Below are 25,251 nucleotides of genomic sequence, written 5' to 3'. Positions count from 1 at the left end.
ACATGCTAATATTGATTAGCTAAGTGCTAAATCATGCCATTAACATTATAAAAACTCTATAGAAACCAAATGTGAACACTACCAACCACCTAGTAACACCATAGCAACCATCCAGAATACCATAGCAACCACCTAAAACACCCTAGCAACCACTCAGAACACCCTAGCAACCGCCTAGCAACACCCTAGCAACCACCCAGAACACCCTAGCAACCGGCTAGCAACACCCTAGCAACCACCCAGAACACCCTAGCAACCGCCTAGCAACACCCTAGCAACCACCCAAAACACCCTAGCAACACCCTAGCAACACCCTAGCAACCACCCAGAACACCCTAGCAACCGCCTAGCAACCACCCAGAACACCCTAGCAACTGCCTAGAAACGCCCTAGCAACCACCCAGAACACCCTAGCAAACACCAGAACACCCTAGCAACCACCTAGCAACACCATAGCAACCACCCAGAATACCCTTGCAACCGCCTAGCAACACCCTAGCAACCACCCAGAACACTCTAGCAACTGCCTAGCAACCACCCAGAATACCCTAGCAACCGCCTAGCAACACCATTGCAACCACCCAGAACACCATAGCAACCGCCTAGCAACACCCTAGCAACCACCCAGAATACCCTAGCAACCACCCTAGCAACACCATAGCAACTACCCTAGCAACACCCTAGCAACCACCCAGAACACCCTAGCAACCGCCTAGCAACACCATAGCAACCACCCAGAATACCCTGGCAACCGCCTAACAACGCCCTAGCAACCGAGTGGCGAGTTTTGCCACTGCAAGCACCACTTCACATTTTCTTCTGGAAATGTACATTCTAGTTCTTCTTATTATTATTCTGGACAAAGTTTAGCGCGTAACTCGTCCCGCAAATTTTGTCACAGACCCCTGAGTGAGGCGTCAAATCATGCGGCTCATTGAGGAGAGGTGTGCTATGACTTTTTTTTAAGCGATCAGGTGTACGATGTTCGCACAGCGGACGTAAAAGCGGCCAAAAAAATCCCATTGACTTAACATTGCGGAATGTTCAGAATTTCAAATCCCAACCGACTTTTTCACACACACAGACACAAAGGGCCTGACACCCCTGCATTTCTCTCCCTCTCTCTCTCCCTTAGAGGATTTATATTATCAAGCAGCCAATAAGTAATGGTCTAAAATCTTCATAGCCTCAATCTAGCAACCAATTACAGCACCCTAGCAACCGTAGGCCATAGGCACTTTTTAATAAAGATTTTAATAACTCTATAATAACTCTATAGTAACTATCTTTTACTATGTTATAAAAAATACATGCTGACATCACAGACCCCTGAGAAAGGCGTCAAATCGTGCGGCTTATTGAGGAGAGGTGTGCTACATCTTTTCTAAGAGATCGGGGGTACGGTAACTGCCCCAGGGGCAAAAAAGCGCCCAAAAAAATCCCTAAACCTAACATTGCAACAAACTTTGACGAGTCATTGCTCAGAAATCAGATTTCACAGAAACGTGTGATTTGCCACATTTGAAGAGGCTGACAGGCTCTGTAAGAACATACCTCACAATGGGGTAAAAGTTGCACCCCTGGGGGTCAGGAGCTGCTCAAAGTTGCCCCATTGACTTACTATGGTGTAGGACGGCCCATGAAATGGGCTGTTCTATACATTGCATAGGGATTTTGTATTGAACATAGCTCTGGATCACAGTGTCATAGAGACAAGGGGACGGGCTCATTTTACTCAGATGGCCAATCAGTCTCTCAGGATCATTGTGAAGCTATTAAGCCACGCCCTAGCAACCATTTAGAACACCTTAGCAACAAGTTCCATAGACTTCTATTGAAAGAGATCAAAAGGATATCTCCGGATAGAAGTGTCATAGAAACACAAGGGTGGACTCGTTTGACTCGGGGAAGTAAACAACCAATAATGAATCACCTCAACACTACGTAGCCCCTCCCTAGCAACCATTGTCGAGCACCTTAGCAACCAAAATCCATAGAGGGATATCTTCCATTCTGAATGTCACAGAGGCATGGGAGTTGGTTTATATCATTCACACTGACAATCAGCCATTTCAGTTTCATGACTGGCAGCTGCCAAGCCACTCCCTAGCAACCAAACAGAGCACCCTAGCAACCATTTTGCAAGACATATATCTCTGTATCAGAACATCATATAGAGATGGGGTTAACACAAGTTTGACTCTGGGCAGCAAACAGCCAATCATGAATCATGTCAACACTTCCTTGCCCCTGCCTAGCAACCATTGTTGAGCACCTTAGCAACCAAAATTCAAAGAAGGATATCTTCCATTCTAAATGTCACAGAGGCATGGGAGTTGGTTTATATCATTCACACTGACAATCAATCTTTGGAGTTTCATGATTGGCAGCTGCCAAGCCACTCCCTAGCAACCAAAAAGAGTACCCTAGCAACCATTTTGCAAGACATATATCTCTGCATCAGAACATTGTATAGAGATGGGGGTTGGTTCTTTTGACTCGTGCTAGCAAACAGGACTTCCAACATGCTACACATGCTAGCTGTGAATAGCTACATGCTAATAGCAATTAGGTAAGTGCTAAATCATGCCAAGAAAATGCTAAGAACTCCAATAGTAACCATCTGTGACAACTACCAACCACCTAGTAACATCATAGCAACCACCTAGAATACCTTAGCAACTGCCCAGAACACCCTAGCAACCACCCAAAATACCCTAGCAACTGCCTAGCAACACCATAGCAACCACCCAGAATATCCTAGCAACCACCTAGCAACATCATAGCAACCACCCAGAACACCCTAGCAACCGCCTAGCAACCACCCAGATCACCCTAGCAACCACCTAGAAACCTCATAGCAACCACCTAGCAACCTCATAGTAACCACCCAGAACACCCTAGCAACACCCTAGCAACCACCCAGAATACCCTAGCAACCGCTTAGCAACACCATAACAACCACTCAAAACACCCTAGCAACCACCTAGCAACCACCCAGAACACCCTAGCAACGCCCTAGCAACCACCCAGAATACCCTAGCAACCACCCAAAACACCCTAGCAACCGCATAGCAACCACTCAGAACACCCTAGCAACCACCTGAACACCATGAATAAGCCATATCTCAGCACCAGAACATAGTACAGACATGTTTGTTGGCTCATATGCAATCATGTACCACACCCTAGCAACCGAGTGCCGAGTTTTGCCACTGCAAGCACCACTTCACATTTTCTTCTGGAAATGTACATTCTAGTTACAATTATTATTGTATTATTCATTTTCATGTTGGTTTTAAGACTATTTTTCAGCTTACTGAGCTGAAACTAATAACAGAGAAACTAATTTCCCTGATTAAAATAAAGCCCAACAGGGGAACAAAACATAAAAGAAAGAAGAATGACAGACCATTAGGCCAAAGTAGGGGCGAACGATATGACAAAAATCTTATTTCAATTAATGTTTATTATTTTATCTTTGTTATTAAAACATAAGAACAGGTAAAATACAATAAAGATATAAGGATGAAATTAAACTTGTTTTTAAATGTTGAAGGTCCAGCAGGTCTTTTTAACAGCAGCATTCAAGTAAGATATTGAATTATTACATGTAAAATTAAAATACTGCATACTCTTCACCGAATAAACTAAACTTACATTGCTGCTGTCACTTTAAGACCTAATGCACAGATCCAATATCCTGACATACATCCAAACTGTTTACTACCACTTAAAACATAACCAACCGTGTTTATTGTGCTTAAACTGTAAAAAACACACAAACTTCATACAAGACCTTCATAAACATAATTAGTGATGAAAGCCAAAATATCTTATTTGTATTAAATATTAACACGTTTCCGAAATTTGCTTGTGTTTGTTTGTGTGAGTAAAATCAAAATCAACTCATGCAAGTAATAAACTTTTGTGATAAGAACATTATTTTTACATTGAGTGTCACAGAAATGGAGTTGGTAATAATAATAAAAATGCTTTGTACGTCTATACTTACAATCTCTTCTTTATAAAGGCAGAGCGTGGAGACATATTGTCATACTGTTTCAAGATGCCCAATACTTTTGCTGCGTTTTAATATGATTTGTTTTGACACTGAATATAGAAAGAAAAAAGGTAATTGTGACTTTTTATCTGACTTTTTTACATCTCTATATAAATTTGCAATTGTGAGAAATAAAGTTAGAATTGCATGATTTTAAAATCAAAATTCTGAGAAAAAAAGGCATGTTTTTTCCTCAGAATTGAATTTTATAACTCACTACTGTGAGTTTATATCTCACAATTCCAAGAAAAGTAGTCGGAATTGTGAGATATAAACTCGCAATTGCGAGAAAAAAGTCAGAATTGTGAGATAAAAAGTCGCAATTATCTTTTAAATTGTTTTATTCCATGGCGGGAAAAAAGCTTCCATAATGACCTCCGTGTAGAGTGTCTTGATTATAGATATTGTTTAGAAATCTTACCTAGTCAGAATTGACAAACAATATTTCACCCGGTATGTGCATCTAGAGCACCACAGTTGGTAGGAGTGGTAAAAGCACAATTAAACAACTCTTGCATGTGTTTGTGTAGGATTGTATGTTCTGCGAGAATGAGGTCTCCTCTCAGCCAGAAGAAGACCTGCCTGATATGGAGCTGGGGATTATGGGAGGAGAGATGGTGAAAGATTGAGGAGGATCTCATTCATGGGAAGAGAAGGAGCAACCTAGTCGATCATGATCTGGGTCTTGACATTGTACTAATCCCAGCCAGCAGAGCACAACGGGACCTTTCAGGTTCACACCTGTACACACTGAGTAAAACAGTCTGGGTTTGAAGTTTAATAGGATATCCTTTGTTTCTTGAAAGATTATGAATGTGTTTATTTATCTGTGCGTGTAAATACAAAAGAATGCCAGACTGATTAACCCAAAGGTACTGTTCAAATGTGCGCTCTCTCTGATTGGCTGGAACTGCTGTCACATGGGTCAGGTCCAGGAGGGACACAGTGTTTATGTGTACTGTGGAGTGTACTTCATGCTGAGGTATGAATACTGCCACTGGCTGAGCACGCTCTGTGGTTCTGTCGCTTTATTGCTTTCTCCAGTTCTCTGTACAGTTTATGTAGCTACAGCAATGTTTTCCTTCATGGAATGGTGCGCTGTGCACATATCAGAACATACACAGACATATATATAAATGAGGTGTAGAGCATCTATTCTACAGTGTTCATAAATGAAAAAGAGAAACAGTTCTATTATGAACACAAGCCAATACTAATGCACCAATGCAATCAAAACCAGGAACTGAAACGCCACCATACTGTGAGTTTGGGGATCATTCCAGCCAAATAAGCTGCTGCCAACATCACATGACCAGTCCATTCCGCTTACTTACCTGTGTTTTTGTCAGAACATGCACAGGAAGTATTAGTTGTGGGTGTTCAGGGAGGTGCAATCATGGGAACTAATATTTGTGTAGACATGTTTTGTAGCTCTTTAAGAAATTGACAAAGAAATCGAAATTTCTACCTTTCATCGCTTCTTTTGTCGTTTGGCTATACAGATGTTCTGTTCACACTGCAGTTGTCCAACAGTGACTGAAATCCTGTAAACTGTAAACTATTGTATGAAGTTCTGTCTACTGTGGAGTGTACTTCATGGCCAGTATTGCTGAGGTATGAATACTGCATCTCAGTTTCTGATGTGTGAAGTATTGAAGCTGAAAAACAGCCATAGGGTTGTGGCGACTGCTTAAAGTTTAAGCAGGACTATAATGCATTAAAACAGTTCCTGTTTGTTTGATAGTTTTTATGAGCATGTAATTTGGTTTGTGGCTATTTTTTTTATTTTTTTTCATATTTCTTGTTTCATAAATGTAGTGAAACAAACATGTCTCATTATTCCTACCTTGTAATAAAAAGATACTTCTAGTTCTCTGTCCGCCGTTTTAATTGTCTGAATAAAGATAACCACATGAAAGCCTGTGACAACCAAATAATCGAATGAATCGGTAATGTTTAAGAGGAAATGTTGGCATACATGGTTCCAAATAAATGTAATGACTGGCAAATACTATTAGATTGTTGTTGTTTTTTTATATTAGGGTTCCAAATAAATTTAATGACTGGTAAATACTGTTAGATTGTTTTTTTTATATAAGGATTTTAATAATAAAAATAATAAGTACTATTTAATCTCATTCACATGCATGAAGCAACACCACTTTATAATTGTCATAAAAATTACAATTAATATATAGTTTAAATGTTGTGGTCATTAGTAGTACTGTGGGGTCCATAAAAGGCAATTTCATTTTGTATTTATTTTATTATTTATCCTTATTTTATTTCTTTAGTCTAAACCAGCTGGTCGAGACGTGAAAGCTCTTGGTCTCAAGGGATCCGTTTTCATCACCATCTGTTCTCTCAACAGTTAGCTGACCCCTCACCCGCCTCAATATATTCTTAAACATCTGTTCATGCATCCGATTGCTATTTCAAATGGTGAATGAGCTTTATTTTTGTTTTAAATGAATTCAATTGCAATAAAATCTAAAAATTAAAATCTCTTTTCAGGATTATTCAAATGTTCTGGACTTTCTTTAGTTTCTTCAATTTAGGAACCATCAAGAATCTCAGGAAACACTTTATCTGCAATCTTACCTGACCACATCACAAGTCACTGATACACAAATCTTTTTAGCATTTTATTGGCCCTCTATGGCCCAGTGTCTCAACGGTTAGCGTGGGGTAACGCATTACAAGTAACGTGTTACGTAAGCAGATTACCGTACTTTTTTCAAGTAACTAGTAAAGTAACGCATTACTTTTACATTTACAACAAAATATCTGAGTTACTTTTTTGAAAAAGTTATTTTGTTTTCCCATGTATTGACCGATTTCTATCAACACGAGGACGAGAGAGCTGTCAGTGTGTGTGTACGCTGTGTGAACATGATGGTTATTGTAGTTCTAGACTGAATGTGAACATGCATTTACATCTCACTGCACAAAAACACATTCAGTATTCCTCAAAACGAATAAAAACAGTGAAAAATAAACTCAGAAGATCATGCAAACCTGCAATAATTAAATGTTAAATAATACAAATATACTTTTAATCACACTTTATTATTCAATGTCTTTGCTGCTGACCTTCGATGATCCAATTCAACCATACTAAGCAAAATTGACTAGATGACCAGACATTTGTTTAATTTTTTGTTTTATTGCTGAAGTAAGTGTTGAGCTTTCTTCTCCTGCGTCCTATTCTGCAATCCAGAACGAAAGTAACTTTCCCCAAAACTTTTTAAAATATCACCAAAAAAAAACTAAAAGTAAACAATAGCTGTTTGCTTAAGCTACATAGGCTCAGGTTTATAAATATATACACATCAAAGTGTATATGATGCACCATAAAGCTGTATTGATCTAATATGTAATGTATCTGCTCTCCTCCCTTCAACATCCTCAGTTTTGAGAACAGTTACATTAGTTACATCCATGATCCTGTTCCTTCATACACTCCTAATCTTAAACACAAGGGGGGCTTCTCAACATCCCTCCTCGTCTCCTCGCTCCTCTGTCCTCCATCCTATGACCCGGAAACCAATCAGGCACAGCCATCTTGAAGGACATCTCAATTCTCTAATTGCACCGCGAGGAGTCGAGGATCGAGGAGTGAGGAGGCTTTCAGAGGAGTCATGAGCGAGGATACACAGGTGTATGCTATGCGGAAGTGTTTTATTGACTAAACGTGACGCACGTATAAATTCTCCTCCCCCTTCACATCGGTCACAATCTTTTTAATTTATAGTTTACCTTTGCAATTTACATAAACCACACATCTCACATATTTCAACAGAGTATCTTGCTTTATTATTATTCATTATGAATTTCTTAAATAAACAAACTTCAACAACATAAGGGCAGATCCTTTGAGCGCTGCTGATGACGCTGTGAAGTGACGCTCGAGTGATCAAGTATTCCAATGTATAAAAAAAGCTTTCATTCCATTCCTCCGTCCTCATTTTCTTCCCTTGCGTCCTTCCCTAACAACCTACAGGGGGAGGAGCTGAGGCGCTAGGAAAGGAAGCGAGGAAAGGAAACAAGGATGCACAAATAAGAAATGAGAAGCACCCACAGTCAAACTCATGTCCTCCTCTGAGGGGGCATCCAACACAAACTTCATTACAAATATATGAAATACCGTGTTCACACCTAGCCCAATGACAAATTAACATGAAAACTTCTAATTCAAATCAAATAAATTCACAATCACTATTAACAAAAACAAAAGACATTTTCATAAGAGCATAAACATGAAATATAAGACATCTACAGTACTGCAATACTATGATCTACAAACCATGAACTGACACTTATAGTACAATTAAATTATATATATTTTTTAATGTTTATAATCCCTAAAGTACATAATCAATATTAAAAACATACGTTATGACTTCTACACTTAATCTACTCAGTCTCTCAATGTGACTTTTAGTGTTTTTTAAATATAGGTCTACAAAAAGGCACAAAACAAATCTTTCTCTCCACTAAAACTCTACATAAGTCATTACGGTTAACTTTTTAAGGCAATTCAATCTAAACTTCTTCACTTCTAAATAAGCTTTTATAGTCATCTTGTTTCTGAAGAAAAGCATCCGGAAATATGTCAAGGTCGCTCTGTATTCCATACTGTTCCGTAAGATGATGTCATATCCTGCTTATGTGCGTATATAAATCCTAAAGCTCTAGCCATTTCCTCATTAGAATCTGAATCATGACAAAAGAATCCCAGCATGCTCCAATACAGGATGAACTGTTTTCTGAAGAAGGATGATTTGTGATCTGTGAAGAAGTGTTTCTACCACGGCCTCCACATGAACTCGGAGTGTGTGATGCTGGAGGAGTTGGCTGAGCTTGCTTCGCTCTCGCTCTCGGTCTCGGTCTCCTCCAGGTCGGAGCACAGATCCTCACTGGACGGGGACGGGGACATGTCGGACACACACTCCCCGCTGGAGGAGGACGGCTCTGAGATGAGGTCCAGGATCATCTCTTGAAGGTGCTCCTCATTTAGGGGCATGCACTCCAGCAGGTGGTTGAGCAGCTCTGAGGTCAGCTTGGAGTCGATCCCGGGACACGTGGACACGAAGGTATGCACCTCATGCATGCACTGGATATAACCCGCTGCAAATCTCTCGCTGGCCTCCTGATTCACAGCTTCAGCCTCTGTAATCCAGACACACACGCTTTCAATCGTTTACAAGGCAAACAATCGCCTCTGTGTATTGCAACTGAGGTTGGCTCATCTTACCCTGAGAGCGGTTCTCTAGGATGTTCTCCACTCGTCTCACTGTTAGTTCAAGCACCTCTGCGTTCTCTATCTTTGCCTGCAACTGAAGGAAAAGTGAGATAAATATGCAATATTGTTTATAAGGTGAGGTGAGAATCTATTTATCTGTCTGTCTATATGTCTATCTATCTACTGTAGTATGTCTATTTATTTATTTATTTATTTATCTATCTATCTATCTATCTATCTATCTATCTATCGATCTATCTATCTATCTATCTATCTATCTATCTATCTATCTATCTATCTATCTATCTATCTATATGTCTGTCTGTCTGTCTGTCTGTCAGTCTATCTATCCACTCACTGTCAGGAAAGAAGAGATAAACTTACATCGTTATCTGTGAGCAGATTCCTGAGATCCTGCAGGCTTTCATTAATGCGCGCTCGCCTCTTTTTCTCCACTATCGGCTTTCGAGTCTAAGGAGAAAAACATGTTTGTTTGTTTAAGCATAGCCTACCACAAACTTCCGTTTTCTTTTTTTGTCATTTAAGGACAACGCAAAATGGCCTTACCTTTCTGTCACCTTTAGCGGCATAATATGCGTCGTCCTCCACACCGAACTCGTTTCTGAGTCTGGCCGCGGGGGCCATTGCGAACCGGGTGCTCCGCCGTCCGGAACCGCTCGCTCCGGGAAATAAAGCTGAGGAGAGACGCAATATTGGGTCTTCTCTATTGTGCTTTGTGTACAAACCAAACGGTGGCTGGTAGTGTAACGATGTGAGGGAGGCTAGAGTGAGAGTTTTATATTAGCTAATTTGCATATGAATGAAAAATTCGCGTGCTCGCTCCAGCCAATCGGCGCGCGCGCTTTTGTCTCCGTCTCCGAGAGAGCACATAAGCCAAGCTGCAGAACTCAATTATTTTTGTTTATAAACCTGGTTAGGCTTTACTTTCTCTTAGGCAAACGCCTTGTCTTGTTAACATTACTGTATATACTATTTATACATTATATACATTATGTAGGTAGGCTATAGGGCTATATCCATTATATGTGTTTTTCTTTTTTTCTTTTTATGCTATTTTTTAGACACACACACTCTTCCTTTATGCACACCCATGCGGTCTTTAATTACCAATTTTTTTTACTCAGTATTTTTTTCTTCAGTTCTCAGTATGCTGAGTTCCCTTCAAATACAGTTCAACTCATCCGTTTAAATAAGAATAATATTTTTTTTAGTTTAGAAAATGAAAACAATTAATATTTTATGCACAATTTTGGGTATTTATGCATAAGACCAGATAAAAGAGCCTTTAAGTTAATGAGAAATTTGTTCAAAATTGAGTTGGGCTCGCAGATGTCAGGGGTCGCGCGGATGTAACGTAATGCCGTCAGTTGGCAGCTGCACACGCAGTCAGGGTTCAGTACAATAGAGAGAGAGAGAGAGAGAGAGAGAGAGAGAGAGAGAGAGAGAGAGAGAGAGAGAGAGAGAGAGTGGGGGGGCGACAGGTGTCCAACTGTTCCTCTGGCGCCCGATGCTCCTCTCGATTGTCTGTGTACAGAATAGACAACATTCAACATTCATCATGACTATTTCGAAAACATGTCCAGGTAACATTTTAAAACCAAACTCCAAATAAGATAAAAAAACAAACAAACAATATAAAACAACATTATAAAGTACACTAAAAGCTTATATAGGACCATGACGGATTGTTACATTATTCGTCTGACAATTAAGCACAATTATCCTGCCAAATTCTAATAAATGCGTAATACTTTAGCAATGCTGTGACAAGAATTCATTCATTTAGATGTTGATATTTTACAAACAGGAAATAATCAAAACAACTAAAAACCTATAAGCCTTTTTTTTGGAAATAGAGATTAGTGCTAAGAGAGTATTGAAAAACTATCCTAAATAAAAATAAAACCTATATAAATTAAGGACACACAGCTGTGTGTACAAGGTTCGTTGACTGCTCAAAAATGAATGAAAAATAAACGTCAAACAAACTTGTCACCAGACCTATACAAAAGTGTCATAAATGTGACTGGATGTTTCCCTTTAAATTTGGTGATGTTCAAAGGTTTATGGGTAGGGTTAGGTGATAATATCAATAACCATATGAAAATATCATTAGTGTTCTGGTTTGACCTACATTTATATTATATACATTTAGTAAATATTCGCATTCACATACATTTTTTCTTGCTTTGGTGTAATTTCCACATGCAGGTGTTACATTTTCAAAACTTAGTATTAATATCACAACAGATCATCAAAAGTGCACTTTTTTCAAACATTTTGTGTTTGTACAATACAAAACAATCAAATTGTATCCTTTTTAACCACACAAAATAAGGAAAATATCTCTTTAAAAGCTCTTTATCAAACCTTTCATTTGCCTGTCTTTCCGTTCGGTTAAATTATTTTGATAACATACTAAATAGATACTATTACAAACATTATGGATTTAATGTTACATAAGTTAGATAATGTAAATGTATTTTCCAATGTGGCATTGGAATTACTGTATTACTGTAATTATTTCAGCAACAATGGGGATTTGAAACATTTATCTTACATTGTTTGCTGTTAAATATTAAATACATTTTTACCTAGACTCCCCTACGAAGGCAAACGTTTTTTTCCTCTGTACAGATGAAAACATTATTAAAATGATTCATGGATCCGCAGAAAAGATTAAAAAATTAGCTAATTAGAGTAATTAGCGATGTCACTTTGTAAAGAAACTGCACAACTACGCATTTAAATGCTAAACTAAATACTACATATTGAATAAACTACATACTAAACACGTAATACGCAGTACACGTGTGCAATGCAATGCATCACAGTTTTCATAGATTAGCGTTTTTGAAGTTTTCACGGTAATGATAACAGTATCGTTTTTAAAAACTCGTTTTCAAAAAACGTGCACTTTGAAACCTATTTCAAACAAAACGCCATTGTCGTGTAAATGTACAGCAAGAACGCATTAAAATGTTTCTGTTTTCAGTGGAAAACGTTTATGGAATAGTGGAATGCTCGTTCACGTTATCTCAGGGAACCAGGGTTACATGAGTAACCTTAAATGCACACTTTCGATACAGTTCACTCACATTGCTTCAGTTTTGGCTGAATCTTATGGAGAATTTAATCCAATAGTGCCGTGCTACTAGGTCAGAATATAAGCCGCTCTGCGAGCCGACAGCTAGGGAGCATTCGATTGAAGTCCCCTAGACCAGCTGCGTAGGAAGTGGCTCAGACCGTGGTCGGAGTCCATAAGCATGTCAGACTGACAACACCTGTGCTTGGAGAGCAGGGATGTCCAGGTTGTAAAATCTGATGAAGGTTGACAGCGAGGACCAGTCGGCTGTCGCACAGATATCTGTAATAGAGCTAAACCATGCCCAAGAGGAGGCCATACCTCTGGTAGAGTGGGCCCTCTCTCCTACGGGGCATGACAAGTCTTGTAAGCCAGTGCTATCGCATCCACAATTCATCTGGAAAGTCTTTGCTTCTAAACAGGCAGCCCTTTAGTGCAGCTTCCGAAGCAGACAAACAGCTGCTTTGATTGCCGATATTGGCCGGAGCACTCAATATACACTCTAAGGGCTCTGAAGGGACAGAGTGGGTGAGATACCTGCTAAAGGTGAAAAGCTACTCTGCGTGTGGAAGAGCTTACAGCTCGTTCAACTGCGTTCTAAATGGTGGGGAAAGCACTTTCGGCACATAGCCTTTCCTCGGCCTAAGGACCACCTTATTGTCTTTGTGCCAAACTCAAGACAGGAAGGGTCCACGACAGACCTGCAAATCTCCAACTCGCTTGACTGACGCTAAATCTAGAAAGAGGGCAGTCTTAAACGGAATTTGTCCGGAGGTTGCCTGACTCGAGCAGAGGGCCCCGACGTGCCTTAAGGACTGTGGAAAGTTCCCAAGCTGGGACCGAGCATGGGCGTTGAGGGTTCAGCCTCCTAGCTCCTCTGAGGAACTACGACTAAGTCGTGCTTCCCGATTGATTGACCAGCTGCCTGGGCATAATTCGCCACAATGGCGCCACATAAACACCGACCGTGCCTATTGTCCAAAATTTCCTGACAGTAGCTGGACCATGGCTGGTTCTTTCAGTGTGGTGCCACAAGAAGCGCAGTGCTGTGCTTCACAGGCACGAATTTGTGCAATTTCGGATTTGTTCGAAAATTTGCATTCTGAAGGGCCGTCTCATGAGAGCGCAATTCCGACTTCTGAGATCGAGGATGGGCCTCAGGCCGCCATCCTTCTTGGGGACGAAGAAATAGAGGCTGTAAAAGCCTGACTCGGTGTATTCTGTGGAGACTTTCTCCCAGTGGCGACGTTTCACAAAAACCTAGAGTATGGCATTCCCCTCTGGGCAAGGCATGTAGAACAACGACATTACCGAACGATATACCTCACATTTTACTTTAAAAAATGCACTCTATTACACTATTAATTAAAACTCACAGTGAGCAGCATTGACTATAAAAACACATGCCTTACCTTTTTGTTGCAGTGCAGTTTTTATTGCATAAGTGTTAGGTCCTAACATTTTGCTGACAGCACTAACGTTACAGTCCTTGTTTTTTTTTTTATTGGTTCTTCCATTCTCCCGATTGCTATTATTTAATTTCTTCGTTAAAAAAGGATCCAGGGAAGATTGAATAGGCCTGTTTCTTTAAATTTTTACTCAGTATCTGACAGCTAGGCTAATCAAAAAGACGCGCAATTAATAAACTCCGGCTGCGCACACTCAATCCACTTTTTTTAAACTAATAATACTTTTGCAATAATGTATACATGTATGTGTTCATTTAAAATCTGCCATTGTGTTTTTGACATTGTTAAAATAATAATAAAAACAAGTTTTTTTTTTCTTTCTGAAGTGGGATCCAATCAGAGAAGTCACCGTTAAGATTACAGCGCTCATCGTGAATAGTCATTATCGTGTGTTTTGCCTTTGGGTTTATTATCAAATTAATATTATAGCAATTTTTTTAAAGGGTAACTAAGACCCCTGGTCAGAGCCTTACTCCACCCACTGGCAATATTTGAAAAATGCTGGAAAAGTGGGCAGAGCCCAGCGGAGGGGGGTGACCTGAGACGGGTCTTTCTTTAGGCAAGGGTGTGGTTAACTGGTGGTTGCTTATGTCACGAACCACCGCAACATCCAATAGGAAAATTAAACTGCAGTAGCCACCGTTCAACCTGTAGAGGGCAGCACTCAGACGTTTTTACACCATATATTGTAGAATTAAAACACTTTAAACCCAAATATCAAAAAAATTACTTGAATCAATGAACAGCAATAATAAAGTCCCAGTCTTACAGATCATTAACTAAAAAAAGTTGGTTTAGGGTTTAGTTACCCTTTAAACAATTTTATTGCACTGAAGTATGAAGTATAGCAAGAGTAGGAAAAGTCTCAAAGTGTCATGACGTTTGGATGAAAGGGATTTCATAAATAAATAAATAAACCCAGATTTTACAGTGGAAACCGTGTTGAATTGCTCCAGCATCATATTATATAAACTGCATTTATGACAAACAAAGAACTACACAGATGCATATCATAACGATCTATCAATAAATGCACACGTTGTCCTCTGCTTTTGTTCTGACGCTGCAGAGATAATACTGGGAACTTGAGCCGGTTTCATATTTAAAGGTGACTGAGGCGATCACGAATTAGTGTACAGTTAAAAGCTAATTTTAAGGGGGGCTGGGTGGAAATGGGGGTTAAAGCCCTCCTAAAATCTTTAACGAGCAATATTTGAAATGGGGTCATTAGCATCACTAGCTGATGTTTATCTGAACTCTGATTGATAGGGTATACCATACGCAAACGCCGCCCCTGCTTTCTCCAATGTGCCATTTTCCAGCAGAGACTGAATTTTGGCTTTGAGGACATGAGAACTGTCATCTGACATCGATGTTTGAAGTATGCCCATGAAGCAGCTTGCCGAGTATATGTTTCCTTATGGTTCAGTTAAGAGGAAAGCTTTTACAAAGAGGGGAAAAGTTGTGTCTTTCTTATATGTAATGTAATGTAATTTCTTATACTGCCTCTGGAGATGCTGTGTAGAAGGGGGAGGTAAAGAAGTTAGTTTTAAGAAAGTTAAAACTAACCGAAGGTCAGGGTCAGGGCCTGTTTTTAAAGAAGTTAGTTTTAAGAAAAAGAAGAATAAGAAGTGTGCTTAGTGTTAACTTTTGAAGTTGCAAATCTAACACATGCGTTCTGAAGAGACAATTTAAACAAACAGGATCAGTCTAGGATGATCATTCATACATTTGGGAGTCTGCTCAAGCTGTCGCATCCTCCTTTTCACCTTTATTGCAATACAGTATGTAACACAAATGCATGTCATAAACAGCATGTCATAAAAACAAGATGACCACGTGTAACCGTAATTAAACTAAACGATACATGTTCTATCTCCATGCAGCATATATTCCCTGGCTCTATAGGCATTTTACAACAGTTCCTACACGAGCACCTGTAATTTATAGATTATCATGACGGAACATGATTATCGATGACTTTAAGATGGCTAACTCCACATCAACTACATTAATTCATCATTTAAGCATGTTGTTATTTCTTCCTGAGTCTCTCCATCTTGTCTGACTCCGGTTTGAACATGTGAAGATGAACAAAGCTTACTGATATTTGCAGTGTGTGTGAGAACACCAGAGCAAAAGCTCTTGAAGCTCCGCCCTCTTCTTAAACAGGAAGCACCAGCTAATTTACATTTAAAGGGACACTTAAAAACGGCAAGTCTTTCCTTACCCCCCAAAATTGGCAAATTTAACATGCAATAAAAAATGATCCGTGGGGTATTTTGAGCTGGAACTTCACATACACTCATAAACACACATCATAAACATCATAAACTGTGTAAAGTACTTAAAAGTACTAAATTGAAAGAAGATCATATTGTTGTGTTTTGGTGATTAAACCAAATGTTCTCATTACAAATCATTGTGTTTGAAACAATGATTATGTGGACTGAAAATGTGTTGAAGCATAAGATCAGGTTTTAAAAGAATGACTAGCTGTATTACAAGTGTGATCAGTTTGGATTTTTGTACTAAGAGTTTTGATGAAAATAGGCCCAAAGCGAATAAAAAACTATATGGAATTGGAATTGGAGAGAGATTTAGACTTCTTGTTATTGGTTTGTCTTATTTGAAGTAGGTAACAATCCAAACAAGTGAAAAGAAACTTTCATCTTTTGGCAGTGTTGATGAAATCCAAATTAGGTATGTCTTAAATAAGAAACTTCAATAATGGAGTGGAGGATAACATTGCTCTAGTCTACACATTGGTAAGAAGGTAAGATTGGTAAGATGTTATGAAATGGGGCTCTGGTCTATATAAAATATAAACACCCTTTTTATGATGCTGTTGTTTCGTTGATTTGACAAGTGATTGGACTCATTAATTATCAAAACTATTTTCATATACCAGGGGGATCACTAGATCAGTGATTTTTAGGCCGGGCAGCCCTCTCATACACAACAGGAGAAGGATGAACAGTGACTCTCCAATTCCAACATCTAAATACAAAATTCAGAAATGCCGGAAGAAATCTTGCATTGGTTTGATATTGATTTACATCCTGCATCAGTCTCCACCAAAAAAATTTCCTATGTTGAGAAATCTATGAAGACTGTATTTGAATGTGAATAGGTAAATTAGGTTTAAAAAAAGAAAAGAAAAAAAGAAATGTATATATATATATATGTTACAAATCACTTCTTTATTAATAATTGTTAAATACTGTACATAGAACATAAGTAATAGGGACTCAAATGCTACATAGAATTAGTAGATAAAGAATGTTTAATTTAAAAAGGATTCTAACACTGAAAATTCTTTCATTGAAAATATATAGTGTTAATTAAATAAATAAAATAATTGATAGGGGCCTTCTACAATGCAGGCTACAGTAGCTTTACTTCAGAGAGGAAGTCGAGAGGGTCTGAAATGGGAGCTATTCTGGACTAGATCCACCTCACACACACGAGTGCAGTGAAAAATATCTATAAGATACATATTAGAGGAGGCTCTACCACAGTCAGCAAAAACTGTGTGTGAATTCACACTGAGAGTGGCAGCATACTTCACACATATACATTCTTGGTCGACATCCGTACAAAACGGTACATACAAATGTCCAAGTCATATGCACTACATAAACACATGCAGACACCATTTGTTAAAATGACAGATATTTCACCAGGGCCTCCACATCTCTAGAACAGAGAGATGAGGGCTCATTCTCATGGGCGAAGAACACTGATCCTGAGACTGGACGGCCCTCTCATATAAGACCGGAGAAGGAGGGCAGGCTTTTGGACTATCCAGCTCATCACCAGCAGAAACACTTGTCGGGGAGTTCTTGGGGAGCTGAGGGCGGTCCTTAGCCGATCGAGGTAGAGATTTGAGCAAGTGGTTGAGCAGGCGGGACCCCAGGGTTTTGTCCATCCATTCACAGGAAAGTAGCAGATTGTGAACTTCCTGCATGCACTGGATATACCCAGTACTGTACCTCTGTTGGGCTTCTGCATCCAGAACGGGGTCTGAATGGAGAAGGAAAGATTATCGGGAAATATTTTGAATTGTTAATCAGGGCCCCTATTTACAAAGCATCTGAGAATTACTCCCAAGAACACTGCTAAAAATTGACTTAAGAGTAAAAAGATATGTGGCCCAAAGCTGCGGTTAAAAGTTAGTTATCAAGCATCTCAGTCGTAATTTAAGTGAAGTGTAGGACTAAATCTTAAGTGTCTGTCTTAGAGATGATTCACAACACTTTGCTGTGCCACAAGTGGGATTTTGGATGACGACATTGGCATGGACCATTCACTGAATAGATTTCGGTATTTAAGAATATTCTAAGATAAATTCACATTGAATGGTGAAATTCCTAAGATGAGTTTACTCACATTTGACAATAAATCATTTTCAAGAGAATACATTATGATATACCAACCTGATCTCATGAAATGCGTCTCTATAGCACGCATTGTGTTTATCATGGAGTTTATACTCGAAAATTAGTTTTTACGTTCATATGGGGTAGGATTATTGGTGTGGGGTACATGGGTATCACACGCCATGAAGTGCGTATCACATTTTCGCCTATAAAGTGAACAGTATAAACTATTCTGTTTGATTAACTGCTCGTCGTCAAACTTTCAAAACATTCCTCCTCTCCTGAAAGATTCGCACACGTCTCTGTCTCCTCAGTGCATCTCAAGCCCTACTGGCAACTCCTAACCACTTGAGAGACCTCTCGAGCTGTCTTAAATAACTGAGAGAGTAAGAGTGATTCTTAGAATTAAGAAATTTGATAACTTGCTTTTATACTTAAAGTGCTTACCCAGCTTAACTGCTGTGAATTCATGAAATGTACTCCTACTTTCAAACTTGAGAAGCTTGATAAATACGGGTCATGGACTTCACCAATGAAATCAATGAATCAGTGAAATTGTTCTTGTGGTTTTGGTGTTTATCCGGTTACATCTTTTCCTTGACAGTAATCCAGAAAAGGCCAATGTTTCAATTGGAATTGGGAAACTTCACTTTTCAATTCCAATGTTGTAAAACAAAACAAAACATACACTATACTAAATAACTATGGCTATTTCAAATTGCAAATGACATTTACTTACCAGAATCTCTATTGCCCTGGATGTTCTGCAAATGTTTCACCGTCATCTCAAGAATATCAGCCTTCTCTAACTTAGACTGCTGTGTAATTATTTAAAAAGAAAAGCAGTTTATGATGAGTCTAGTGGCACTGACATAAGATTACCTGGTTTAAACAAACATTTTTATCTTTATAATAATGTAATATGCAAGAATTTAATGAACTTTAAAACATGCATTTTAACTTACATCAAGCCTGAAAGCCCCAACGACGGTCTCTCTCAGCTGGTCTAGACAGTGATTTATTCTTTCCCTTCTCTTTCTCTCAATGAGGGGTTTCCGTAGCTGAACAAAAGACCAACAAAAGTCAGAGGACAAGAGTCTAGGTGAAGTTATATGCTCAAGAACATTTTGTAGTCATTTTTATAATACCTTTCTCTCCTCTTTGGCGCTGATGTGCCTTTGGCCTGCATTCTGTTGGAGGTTGGTAGCAGTCATCTCCACTGGCTTCTGTGCAGTAAAGACTCACTCACTCCTGTCTCAGTGCTGGGTGTTTCTAAGGCCCTCCGCGCTGCGCATGCCCTTTATTTATAGGAGGGACATTAGCATCTCAATGCACGGGCTCTTTGCCTGAGATATTTTCCCACACGCTCGCTCCCATCACTCACAAATGACAGGTCACCGCCTCTATTCAATGCATGAGCCCCCAAACACACACACACATAGACCCACTCAAAGCAAACAACAGATGTCCAGCCTAGAGGCGTTCTGCACACAGAAACAACACATTTTGTGTGTCACATGAAAACCCAAGATGGTCCTCCAAGGTGCCTCGGCATTCCCAGGATGTGTGTTCGGTTACAGTCAAACACCTGAGACCCAGAGCGTATTCATGCCCTGTCCTTAAAAGACCCAAACGAAACCAAATCTAATCCCAGAGGTACACAGAGCCAGCAGCGGGACCCCAGTAATATGGCTGAAATAAATGATAGACATTGTTTGACAAACAAAAAGTCTATGTACTGTATAAAATTACATAATATAAAACAACCTTAATACATGCATTAATATATGTCAGAAATGCGCAGTCTAGAAAAGAGCCTAAGTAGGTAGCGGTTACTATAAGCCATAAGTTGTATGGCTACACCCTCCAGCAGTGAATGTGTGGAGATGTCAGAGGGCTTTCGACCACGGGCAGATGTTTGTGAATTAGTCTGTGATCTGTTTGACTAGAGCCACGCGACTGCCAGCAGAGCACACAGACGTGGGAAACTCCACCGGACAAAAGCACTCATTGATCCACAGCTAATGAGAGTGACCCGGTGCGAGGAGAGGAGGAGGGGAAGGCCCAGCGCAGAGCTGTAGGCAGGTGCACAGCTTTTTAGCAGCACTTTGTATGGAAACTGGTTTCCGACATGGAACAAAACAATTTCAGAGATAATTGCGACTTTTTATCTCACAATTCTGACCCTAATACTCACAATTGCGAGTGTGTATCAAAATTCGGAGAAAATAAGATTTGTGAGATATAAAGTCAAATTCTGAGAAAAAAAGAGAACCCGTCCCACATTTCGAACGAAATCGTTTACCTGTGCTGTGCTGTGACATGTTTGGGATGACGACAAACATGTCACAGTAAACATGTCAAGTAAACATGATAAAGCAGAAGCATGATATTTTTCAGTTTATTCGAATTCGTATTTTTATTTTATTTTTTAAACGATGAATTAAATGGTTATAAATCTTAAATGGCTATACTCAGAAAGTAAAACTGTTAAAATAAAAAAAATAAAAAAGATTTAACCTCAGTTATTGGTATTGTTGTCGGCGATTGGCTTGCATACTGGCCTTGAGTATGCAAAAAAAAAAAAAAAAATGCCATTTTGTTTATCCCATTCCCCCATTAAAAACAATCTGCATCTACTTTTAAATTTTAACATATAGATTTAAATTTAGCATGTTGCCTACAGTATAATTATGCCAACAATTTAGTCCACATAGCATAAAATGTAAAATTATTCACTAATGGGATAATATGGCGACCAGGGGTATTCCAGAAACCAAGATTAAAGGGATAGTTCACCACAAAATTAAAATTCTGTCATTAATTACTCACCCTCATGTTGTTCCAAACCCGCAGGACTTTCGTTCATCTTTGGAACACTTTTTGATGAAATCTTGAGAGGTTGCTGTCCCTCTATTAACGGCTATACCACTTTGACGCTTTAAAAAGTTCATTAAGAGATCATAAAACTAATCCATATGAATTGAGTGGTTTAGTCCAAATTTTCTGAAGAGACTTGATCGCTTTATATGATGAACAGATTTAATTTAGGTTTACAAAATTTAAGCTGTGGCTTTGTTTTGAACTATTTTCCAAATATTATAGGCTATATTATAGAGCAAAACAGACAATATTGTGTCAAAAATGCTCTTAGTCACTTAATATTAACTTCTGAATTATATTAATTCTTGTTTATTATTGAACTGTTGTATTACATCTATTGCAGTTGTCCTGATATCCTGATATTAGGGAAAACAGCATATATGAAAACAAGAACTCATACAGGAGCATTTTGCACACATATCCTAAGTTTTATGGTGGAGAACACATGGGTCTACTACACATTTAGTATTCATTTTTGCAGAATGCATCATGTTGCTCCCAAATTAAAAGCCCCAGAGCCTCTGATGGACATCATTAGATACATTTAACTTATAACACTGTAGAATTCAGATTATGTCAAAATCAATCTGATGCTCTTGCTCAGCACTTATAAGCATCTATTTTCACCCTCACAGATGAGCCCAGACCTCACAACCCATGTAGATATAGGACCAGTGGTGGGTGTAATTAAGCAATAAATTACTGTAATTCAATTCCTTTTCGTTTGAAAAATGAAGAGAAATCCCTTACTTTATTTTTTCAATCATTTAATTAGTTATGTCTTTTGTAATTGCATTAAATACTGTATAGACTAGAACAATTCTATATAGACTCAATAGTGCATTTAACATCAACATTTGCATGATAAAATCTGTTTTTAATGTAACCTTCTGCCTTTAAATATTTTGGTCAGTTCAAGAATAATTTATGCAATTTTATATTATCTATTTGAATGAATTAAAAGATCAGATTTATGTCACCTTGTATGTTCAGCTGGTTGAGGTTTGTTTGGGATTTAGAAAGAAATTAGTAATAAGTAATGCCGTACCTTTAGAGAGTAGTTAGTATAGTAATTAATTACACTGCTGAAGATGCTTAAATTAATTACTTTTTTAGAATAACTTACACAACACTGTATAGAACAATCTTAGCTTCTAGCATTTACAGTCGTGCACATACAAGAATGCTTCAATTTTTATCCTGCACGATGACATTGCTCACACTGATCAGACACATACATTAAAATCACTGGCAGGTAGAGTGAATAACATTGATTATATTGTTACAATGGAACCTGTCAAGGATATATTAGCCAGCAAGTAACCAGTCAGAATATCTAAAGATCTGAGTGACTCTGACAAGGGCCAAATAATAATGGCTAGACAACTGGGTCAGAGCATCTCCAAAACGGCAAGGCAGTGTTCCCGGAAGGGCCTGAAATTAACACCTGACCACGCGCCAAATGCGGGTGAATGTTGCAATTGGCGGGTAAAACTGTCAATCTACCTGACACATTGGCGGGTAGCCAATGAGAATTGAGTGATTCATTAGTTTTGCGTCTGTCCGATAACATCAGCAATTTTCATTCAAGCAGCTGATTTCTGTAAATGCATGTAAAACTAAATGTATATTGCAGCACAGGGTGAAGTCAGTACATACATTAACGACGATTTGAGACAAATAAATGTAAATTTAATGTAAAACGATGTAAACGGCGCTATGTGGCGCGGCAGGATTTTGAACAAGGTCCTGAGGCGTTGCTGGGCGCCGCGGACCGACGTCGAATGGCGCCGCTGGTGTGTGTAGCCTACACTCATAGAAAATAATGTGTTCGAATTTTAAAGACGTGGTTCTGCGCGCCGCATCCGGTGTGGGACCCCCTTAAGAGTTATTATTAGGCTACTTATAATGATTTCGTTAATAACTTGAGAGCACTTAAATGTGTATTCTTACAAGTTAAATAACAATGGTTGTGTGATTTCTATTTTTCACCTTTATGAGGCAAAAAAAACAAACAAAAAAAAACAAACAAATTGGCTGGTAAAAAGTTACTGTGGCAGATGGATTTTTAAATCCATCTGCCACAGTGGCTGGTGGTCAAAAAAGTTAACTTCAGGCCCTAGTTCCCGGTATGCAGTAGTTAGTATCTACCATGGTGCAAGAAAGGACAACTGATGTACTGGCATCAGGTTCATGGGATCCCAAGGCTCAGTGATTTATCAAAGGCTGGTCCGATCACACAGAAGAGCTACTGTTGCTCAAATATCTGAAAAGCGTGATGCGGCCCATGATAGAAAGGTGTCAGAACACATAGTGTATCACAGTTTGCTGTGTGTGGGGCTGCGTATCCACAGAGTGACGAGGATGACAAAGACAATATGAAAAAGAGTTCAAGGTGTTGGCTTGGCCACCAAATTCCCCAGATCTCAATCTGACTGAGCATCTATGGGATGTGCTGGACCAAAAAATTTGATCCACGGAGGCGCCACCTCTCAACTTGCGGGAGTTAAAGTGTCTGCTGCTAATTTCAGACACTTGTGGAGTCCATGCCTCAACGCCTCAGAACTGTTTTTGGCAGCACAAGGGAGACCTATACAATGTTGGGCAGGTGGTTTTAATGATGTGGCTGATCAGTGTATAGCATTACACAACCATGCTTAAATATGAGAATTTTATTCTACCTGGCAACAGAGAATGTTTAGCTGAAAACCAAAAAGTACAATTCGACATGTTTCACACATATTGTATCTCTGCACAATTTGCTTATATTATTTACTCTTTTCAAAATGTAGATAAACTGAGTGTCAGGTGATTTTTTTGCAACGTGTCTACATACTGCCTAATTTGTGTAAAATAACTGACCCTTTGTGAGCAATTTCTCTCTAAATATGTTGGTTTTAAAAGGTCTGTGAAAAGGTTTTCGTTGGAGTTTTTCCTTAGAGAATGTGGTATTTGATAATAGGGTGTATACACCTCTATGATATATATGTATGTATATGTATGTATGCATGTTACTATGATTTTGTAAAATAAAATACAAATCTGTAATACAGAACACTGCGCTTTTATTGTATTGATTTGATTACCAGAGCTATTAAAAGAATAAAATGATAATGGATTTGGAGCATGGAAACCACAACAAATTATTAAATTAGAAATAAGTAAGACAGTTTTAAAACTAAGGTAGATGACTTCTAGAAAAAAACAATCAATCAATCATGCAATTGTCTTTGGACTCAAAACATTATACAGTAGTTATTGACCCTTGACAACTTCACCATTTCGCTTTGTAGCAGTGCAGAGTCTAAAATATTCCCAGCCAAAGAAGAGTTTTACTCAATTAAATAAGTGTTTTTTCAGGCAATTAAAACACACATGATGAAAAACAGCAGTTATTGCTGTAAAATTAATAACAAGCTTATTTGCCGCAAGTCTGCCACAAAACTAAAAAAAGATCAACAGCATCCAATCATTTAGTTTTACACATAACAATTCCATACAACAACAAAAAATCACACAACATATTTCTCTGAATTATATAAACAGATCTGTGGAACTTATGAGGCAGCTGATAAACTAAGACAGAAGGGTAAGACTAAGACATTGAGTATGCAAGTAAACAGGCAAATGCCAAACTCCTTGATTGTTTCAAGGTGAAAAATGGACATAAAATAGAATTCAGGAATCAACCATCAAATTCAGTGTTTTGGAGGCACAATGTTGAATTCCAGCTTTTACTTTGCGCTTCCTTTGTTTTCTTAATATCTAATTTCTCTCTGTCTGTTTGTGATCTATTACATTATTGTACATCATCTCTTTCTTTATGTTACCACCCTTTCTTTTTCTGTCTCACATTTTGTTCCTCACTCTCTCTTGCCTCTCTCAGAAGTGCTGTCCTGTCTGTAGGAATGTTATTTGCAGGGTTGTTGTTTCATATAAGGATCTCCACCAGATCTAGGTCAGGTAAGGGCATCTTCTGTCCTCTACTCGGCGGTGCTCGACCTTCTAGGCCTTTAGCCTGTCTGGGTGAACATTCTGCACATAAACACAGGGTTAAAATTACTTTTTTGTCAAACCTTTTTTTCAGTGATACCATTCTTCTA

The 25,251-nt window shown here is 38.7% G+C and overlaps 4 protein-coding genes across 6 annotated transcripts in view; 1 reads left to right on the top strand and 3 right to left on the bottom strand.

Annotated features, from left to right (window-relative positions):
- LOC143715814 (period circadian protein homolog 2-like) overlaps nt 1-6,075 on the top strand; it is a 29,745-nt gene extending 23,670 nt beyond the window's left edge. For both annotated transcript variants that reach the window (XM_077207595.1, XM_077207594.1), the window contains exon 23: nt 4,594-6,075. In XM_077207595.1, coding sequence (XP_077063710.1) covers nt 4,594-4,692 — 99 coding nt within the window. In that variant the 3' untranslated portion in view covers nt 4,693-6,075. The remainder of the gene's footprint in view (nt 1-4,593) is intronic.
- A 1,781-nt stretch (nt 6,076-7,856) lies between these two features.
- Nucleotides 7,857-10,120, bottom strand: her13 (hairy-related 13). The gene is made up of 4 exons (XM_077207343.1): nt 9,876-10,120; nt 9,693-9,779; nt 9,321-9,402; nt 7,857-9,235 (listed from the first exon to the last, which is right to left on the bottom strand). The coding sequence occupies exons 1-4, from the start codon at nt 9,951-9,953 to the stop codon at nt 8,871-8,873; spliced, it is 612 nt and encodes a 203-aa protein (XP_077063458.1). The 5' UTR covers nt 9,954-10,120; the 3' UTR covers nt 7,857-8,870.
- Nucleotides 10,121-17,065: 6,945 nt separating this feature from the next.
- Nucleotides 17,066-19,539, bottom strand: her8.2 (hairy-related 8.2). Its single transcript, XM_077207342.1, has 4 exons — nt 19,414-19,539; nt 19,231-19,326; nt 19,005-19,083; nt 17,066-17,909 (listed from the first exon to the last, which is right to left on the bottom strand). The coding sequence occupies exons 1-4, from the start codon at nt 19,477-19,479 to the stop codon at nt 17,563-17,565; spliced, it is 588 nt and encodes a 195-aa protein (XP_077063457.1). The 5' UTR covers nt 19,480-19,539; the 3' UTR covers nt 17,066-17,562.
- Nucleotides 19,540-24,193: 4,654 nt separating this feature from the next.
- Nucleotides 24,194-25,251, bottom strand: part of amotl1 (angiomotin like 1) — a 35,320-nt gene continuing 34,262 nt past the window's right edge. For both annotated transcript variants that reach the window (XM_077207601.1, XM_077207600.1), the window contains exon 12: nt 24,194-25,183. In XM_077207601.1, the coding sequence (XP_077063716.1) occupies nt 25,080-25,183 (104 nt within the window). In that variant the 3' untranslated portion in view covers nt 24,194-25,079. The remainder of the gene's footprint in view (nt 25,184-25,251) is intronic.

The sequence above is a fragment of the Siphateles boraxobius genome, unplaced genomic scaffold, assembly GCF_051911475.1.
Source record: "Siphateles boraxobius isolate OS27281-9 unplaced genomic scaffold, OSU_SipBor_1 6, whole genome shotgun sequence".
NCBI lineage: Eukaryota > Metazoa > Chordata > Actinopteri > Cypriniformes > Leuciscidae > Siphateles > Siphateles boraxobius.
The sequence above is the reverse complement of the archived record's forward strand: the minus strand, read 5'-3'. Positions and strand labels throughout refer to the sequence as shown.